The sequence below is a fragment of the Eulemur rufifrons genome, chromosome 18 (assembly GCF_041146395.1).
Source record: "Eulemur rufifrons isolate Redbay chromosome 18, OSU_ERuf_1, whole genome shotgun sequence".
Classification (NCBI taxonomy): domain Eukaryota; kingdom Metazoa; phylum Chordata; class Mammalia; order Primates; family Lemuridae; genus Eulemur; species Eulemur rufifrons.
In genome coordinates this window covers 64,233,598-64,240,090 of record NC_091000.1, presented here as the reverse complement: position 1 = coordinate 64,240,090, position 6,493 = coordinate 64,233,598, and the positions used below count along the sequence as shown (strand labels likewise).

General features: G+C 41.7%; 1 protein-coding gene across 1 annotated transcript; it reads right to left on the bottom strand.

Moving 5' to 3' along the window:
* Positions 1-1,429: 1,429 nt before the first annotated feature.
* On the bottom strand, positions 1,430-2,187 carry LOC138398875 (small ribosomal subunit protein eS6-like). Its single transcript, XM_069493328.1, has one exon. It carries the CDS (start codon positions 2,174-2,176, stop codon positions 1,430-1,432), a length of 747 nt encoding a protein of 248 aa, XP_069349429.1. The 5' UTR covers positions 2,177-2,187.
* Between the last annotated feature and the right edge of the window lie 4,306 nt (positions 2,188-6,493).

Here is a 6,493-nt window from a genome sequence, read left to right as displayed (position 1 = left end):
CAGATGGCCCATGGATTACTGAAGGTTTCAGGAGGAAACTCCCCTCTTTCTGAGGTCTGCAGCCCTGTGCTCTGGGTTACCAAAGGATGGAAGGATTCCTGGGAAGACCCTACAGAAAGTTGCCAGCACGCCACAGGGCAGGATCGTCTTTCTAAATACTATTTGGTGGTGGTTGTAACTGCCCTCCACTAAGTGATTGTTTCCCATCCACAATGAATGCTATTTGCCATTGATGTGAAAAGTTCTAGAACAAGAGCGGATCACTCTCATGGAAAGCCCCAGGATCTGCACCTTGCTCCTTTCAAAAAGCCTTTTTAAAAAAATCAAATGCTTGCTATAACAAATTCCCCCTCCCCAAATCCTCCAAAAACAAACAAAAAATGCCGCCAGAAAATAGTATGCACCTTTAAAAGTAATGTTAACAGGATGTTTTACATGAGGTTGGAAAATACTCATGATATAATACTAAATTAAGAAGCGGAATACAAACTTGTATATAGAATCTAACATCAGTTAGGTAAAAAACTCACTGGGGGGAAAATCTGGAAGGAAATCTACCAAAAATGCTTAGCATAATTGCCTTGTCTGGTTGGTATAATTACAGATGAAATTCTCTTAGCTTCTTTCCATTCCCTTTTGGCTTTTCTGAGTATTTTACAGTGAGCTGTTTCACATTTTGTCTCTTGCTTTAGATGTTAGGATCACTGAAGATAGAAACATGGACATTTTCCTTCTTGTTTAATCTCTCTTATGCTGACACTTCTCTCTGCACCAGGGAGACCGTGTGTGTGCAGTAGATACTTCATGATAAGATGATAATGTTTGCAGAAACTTGTTATTGCCTATGAATGTCTAGGATTTGGGAGATGGTCACTTTAGAAACTGGATTCCATGTCATTTGCATTATATTGCACCCAAAGTTAGATGTCAGATTATTTATGGCATAGTTTTTCATTATTCTTTTATGTTGTTTAGTATATGAATCCCCAATTTCCCTTTTTCTAAACAATGGCAGCTACGTTCAAACAACACAAAACAAATACATTCACTATGATTGGAGGATATCAAGAAAGACAATCACCTTACGTTAGCAACACAACTAAAAATAGTAAGAGGGTCGCTAGCATCTGTAATCCCAGGTACTTGGGAGGCTGAGCCATGAGGGTCCCTTGAGCCCAGGAGTTCCAGTCCAGCCTGGGCAACAGAGTGAGCCCCTGTCTCTAATATATACATAATAAGAGTAATAATTTCAGGCTTATTACTTTATAGTTTCTGCATATCCAGACATCCCATGCTTCTGGCACAGGAAAATAACAACGGATAGGATAGTTTCATGGTTTCAAGTTCGTACCAAATCATTGCTCAGAAATGTGTTCTTTTTTTTTTTTTTATGGGATATGGTCTTATTTATTATTTAACTTAAAAAGTCTTATTTTGGGCTGGACTCAGAAGTAGATGCTCTCAGAGAGGACAGCGTACGTCTCTTGGCAATCTGTTGCTGGTGCTTTTCTTTGGCCTCCTTCATTCTCTTGGCCAAAAGTTTAGCATATTCTGCAGCCTCTTCCTTATCTTTCTTAGTACGCTGTTTCTTCAGAGCAATATGCCGGCGTTTATGTTGCAGGACACGTGGAGTTACAAGTCGCTGAATCTTGGGTGCTTTGGTCCTAGGTTTCTTACCTTCTTTGTTTAAGGCCTTCCTTATAACATAATGGCAAACATCATCTTCTTTAGACAGATTGAAAAGTTTGCGGATTCTGCTAGCTCTTTTGGGCCCCCGACGACGAGGTATTGTAGTAGCAGTCAGTCCAGGAATATCCTTCTCTCCTTTTTTTTTTATAACAACCAAGTTGAGAATGCTCAGGTTGGCATCCACAATACAACCCCGAACAGATTTGTGCTTTCTTTCTCCACTTCTCCTTGGTCTATAACAGGAATGCCCCTTACTCAGTAGCAGGCGAACACGGCCATGGGTCAAGACACCCTGCTTCACGGGGAAACCTTGCTTGTCGTTCCTGCCACCGATTCGGACCACGTAGCCCTTCCATTCTTCACCCAGAGCGTCGGCAGCTACTTCCGCGGCCATACGCTTCTCACAGAAAGTACCAAGTTTGCGTTCATCATCCACTTCAATGAGTTTCTGGCAGCTGGTGGCTGGGAAGGGGATATTCAGCTTCATCTTGAAGCAGCTGATCGCCTCTGAGGCACCATGAAAAAGAGAAGAAATATGTTCTTTCATGCCTGATGGGACAGGAATTTTGACATAGTGGAAAGGGCAGGAGATTAGACACAGACAGAATTCTGCTATTTTAGATGTCAAGTAACTCAGGGAAGTTTCTTAACCTCTCTGGGACTTACTGTTTTCTTTCTATTAAAAGGTGGGGTTTGGTTCATGTTGGTGCTTAGATTGAGGAAATGCCCCTGGGGCCAGAGCAGGCCGGGTCCAGGTGCAGTGGGTGGGGACCGGCCTCCAACCAGTGTGGTACCACCACGATCTGTTCCCGCTCCTGGCTGTCCTCTTAGGGTCTCATTTGGAGAAAGAGTTCTGAGGCTCTGCAAGTTTTTAAAACAACTGGTAGAAAAGTTCTTTAAGGCAGCCTTTGTTTCTGTTACTCTCTATAGAATATAAATTTTGAAGTCCTTCAGTAAAAGCTGATTAGCTATTCATAAGATTCTTCAAGTTGCTATTAGCACGTTATATAGTCACATGGTGTTTGCTGATAACTGAGTTTACCGGCAATAATCTGCATCTTGACTTTATATTTATAGAAGTTTGAGTGTGTGTTCAATCCCGGCATGTTAAATAGATTGACGGTCCCTCACAATCATGAAAACTTAGAACATTACTTTGAGAGTATATTAAAAAGGTTAACTTATTTGGCCCTTGTATCATATGTATTGACAGTGTGGCTCGCCCACTAAAATAAATGTGAGCTATTGTTTAGGTTGGTGGGTTAAAGTCACCTGATTATGGCTGTGGGTCACCCCTGTGTAGTCACAGCTGTGCTAGCCATCACTGGTATCCTTCACCTCCAGCCTCCCATCTAGCAAACTTGGACTTTTTTTTTTTTTTTTTTTTTTTTTTTGAGACAGAGCTCACTCTTTTGCCCTGGCTAGGGTGCAGTGGCATCATTGTAGCTCATTGCCACCTCCAACTCCTAGGCTCAAGTGATCTTTCTGCTTCAGCCTCCCAAGTAGCTGGGACTACAGGTGTGACCCAAGACGCCTGGCTACTGGCTACTTTTTCTATTTTTAGTAGAGAGGGGGTCTCAGGGTCTCGTTCTTGCTCAGGCTGGTCTCAAACTCCTGAGCTCAAAAGCAATCCTCTTGTCTCAGCCTCCCATAGTGCTGGGATTACAGGCGTGACTCAACGAGCCTGGCCAAACTTGGACTCTCAATGAAAAAGAGGATCAGGCAGGAAAGTGTGGTTAAATCCTCAGCATCCATGCTACCCAGTTAAAGGCAGTTAAAAAACATACTCTCAAAACACAAAGGATAGCACAACTTATTTGTGCAAAACCAAAACAAGTGGCAGCAATTAAAAAAAAGCAAACTCATCACTGCAGTGACAGAAAATAAGATGTTCGCCTTGGCTATTTATTTCTAAAAAGTTAACCACCCTCCCATAGCAAGAATGAAAATCACTATAAACAGAAAAATTCTCCTGTTCTTGAAGAACACTTAAACCAAGGAAAATAGAGATAGTTCTGGGCTTTCTTCAAGGAAAGCTTTAAATGGTTTCAACAACTTTAGGAGAGATCAGTCTTATTTTTGTATAATAAGATCCTAGATTTCATTATTTCTGGAGGATTCTAATTTATTCATACAAATGGAAGAGAAAGAAAGAGTAAAATACACATATGTATTCCATCACTAAAAATGTAATTGTCTGCCATTTTAATAGGCATTTTCTTTACTTCACCTTATGGTTTCAATCCTAACTTCTTTAGTTCTGATTTATTGAAAATGCTACTTCCTTGACAGGCAGAACAGTTATTTTAACTCACAGGCTGTAAATCTTTGTGTGACGAAGGAATATCATTTACCAGCAAAGAGATATAGCAGAGTTCCCATGGGATTGAGCAAGTAAATGATTCCTCTTAATCTTGCTGAAATCAAAGTGTTCTGTTTGGCTTTTAAAATCTGCTCCAGTATGACTGATACCTCTTTTCTAACTTCAAGGTCATTTCTAAGGTTAGACAGAGAGAAAGTTGCCTGTCAGTGATCTGTCTCTATCAGCACGAGGGGAGCTATCTATGAGTGGCAGGGAAAAAATAGCTGACCTTAGGCAAGGCAGCTGGTGAAGACTTTGCCAGACTTTGGATTCTGAACTTTTAAAACCTACTTGTAAGAAAGAAACTACTTTTAAACCCCTTTGCTGTGCTCCCACAATTCTATAAATACACCTTTATTAAAGCATACCTAACATTGTGTTGTAATTATTTGTTTTCCTATTGCAGAATTTGATATCGTACAGACCAAAAGGTGTGCCTTATTCATCTTTGTATGTCTAGCATTGAGCCTATTGTGTGGCACACAGTAGATTTTCAATAACTACTTTTATTTATTTATTTTTATTTTATTTTTTGAGACAGAGTCTCACTCTGTTACCTGGGCTAGAGTGCCGTGGCGTCAGCCTAGCTCACAGCAACCTCAGACTCCTGGGCTCAAGCCATCCTCCTGCCTCAGCCTCCCGAGTAGCTGAGACTACAGTCACGTGCCACCATGCCCGGCTAATTTTTTCTATATATATTTTTAGTTGTCCATATAATTTCTTTCTAATTTTTTAGTAGAGACGGGGTCTCGCTGTTGCTCAGGCTGGTCTCGAACTCCTGAGCTCAAACAATCCGCCGGCCTCGGCCTCCTAGAATGCTAGGATTACAGGAGTGAGCTACCGTGCCCGGCCTCAATAACTACATTTTAAATCAATGCATGTTAAATGTCTTCAAGAGGGAAGCTTACTGATTCACATGTGGGATAAGGATGGGAAGAAACATTAAAGGTTAAAATTTCACATCCAACAGGGTGGGTGCCATGGCTCACGCCTGTAATCCTAGTACTTTGGGAGGCCCAGGCGAGAGGATGGCTTGAGCTCAGGAGTTCGAGACCAGCCTGCGCAAGAATGAGACCCCGTCTCTACTAAAAATAGAAAAAGTAGCCCAGTAGCCAGGTGTCCTGGGGTGTGCCTGTAGTCCCAGCTACTTGGGAGGCCGAGGCAGGAGGGTTGCTTGAGCTCAGGAGTATGAGACTGCAGTGAGCAATGATGGCACCATTGCACTGAACACAGGGCGACAGAGTGAGATTCTGTCTCAAAAAAAAAAAAAAAAAAAAGGAAAATCTCACATCCAACAAACAGCTTTTGCCTTAATGGATGGTACCTTAGCTTCACAGTTTTCAAGAAAGTTCACATATTTTATCTCATTCAACTCTCACTGTAGATCTGGAAAGTTGGTAGGGCAAGCATTATCATTAAATATTTCCATTTTGCATGTGAAGAAATCAAGCCCTTGCCCAAGTAGTTAGTAGGACTATATAGCAGGACTCTGGGCCTGTGAGCCCTAGTCTACATCATGAGATGAGCCAACCTAGTGACTGATGTATGTATGTGAGAATTCCATCTGTTTAGCACACTGATCCATTTATTTCATCCTCTTATCTTCTTTTATCACCCTTAGAAAAAGATAAATGAAAGCCATTGTCTTCTCAGACCTGGCATGTTAGGTTCTTGGGAATGCCTGGACAAGCGCAGGATGCAGTTAAGACCTGGCCAGGAAGTGATGGCAGCCAGAGGGATCTGACCGGTGGGTTGTGCTTTTCACCTCTTCCCCTGCTTTGTAAACAGATTCCAACAGCTCTGGGAGTCTGGGTGGTGTGTGGGAGCCTGGTTCCTACTACTAAATGTGAGCTTTCAAGGGGCCCCTTGGCGGAGAGGAGCTTTCGTCACCACTTGGAGGTGGTTCATAGATATGTGTGTTGTTTTTAAGGAGAATTCTACTGTGCAATTGCATGCCCTTTTTATTACACATTATTAGAAAAGAGGAATCCCTGAATTTTTAAAATTGACGTTTTACTATAGCACTTTTTAGGACAATTGCTGTGCCTTATTCATCTTTGTATTTTGCAGAGTTTGGCATACAGTAGGTTATAATTACTTGCTGAACAAATGAGACGCGTAGAGGGAAAATATTGTAAATCAAATTTTGTACATTATGCACTAACACCCTGAAATGGCCTTTCTGCCCTCCAACCAATGAATACTGTGGGCTGTTTGTACAGGGGCTGACTTCCAGCCATTGATTCCATTTCAGAAAAAACACTGTCTTGTCTATACATCAGTGTTTGTACAGGTTGAGCATCCCTAATCTGAAAATTGGAAATCCAAAATGCTCCAAAGTCTAAAACCTTTTTCTTTTTTGAGAAAGAATCTCACTCTGTCGCCCTGGCTAGAGTACAGTGGTGTGATCACAGCTCACAGCAACCTTGAACTCCTGAGCTC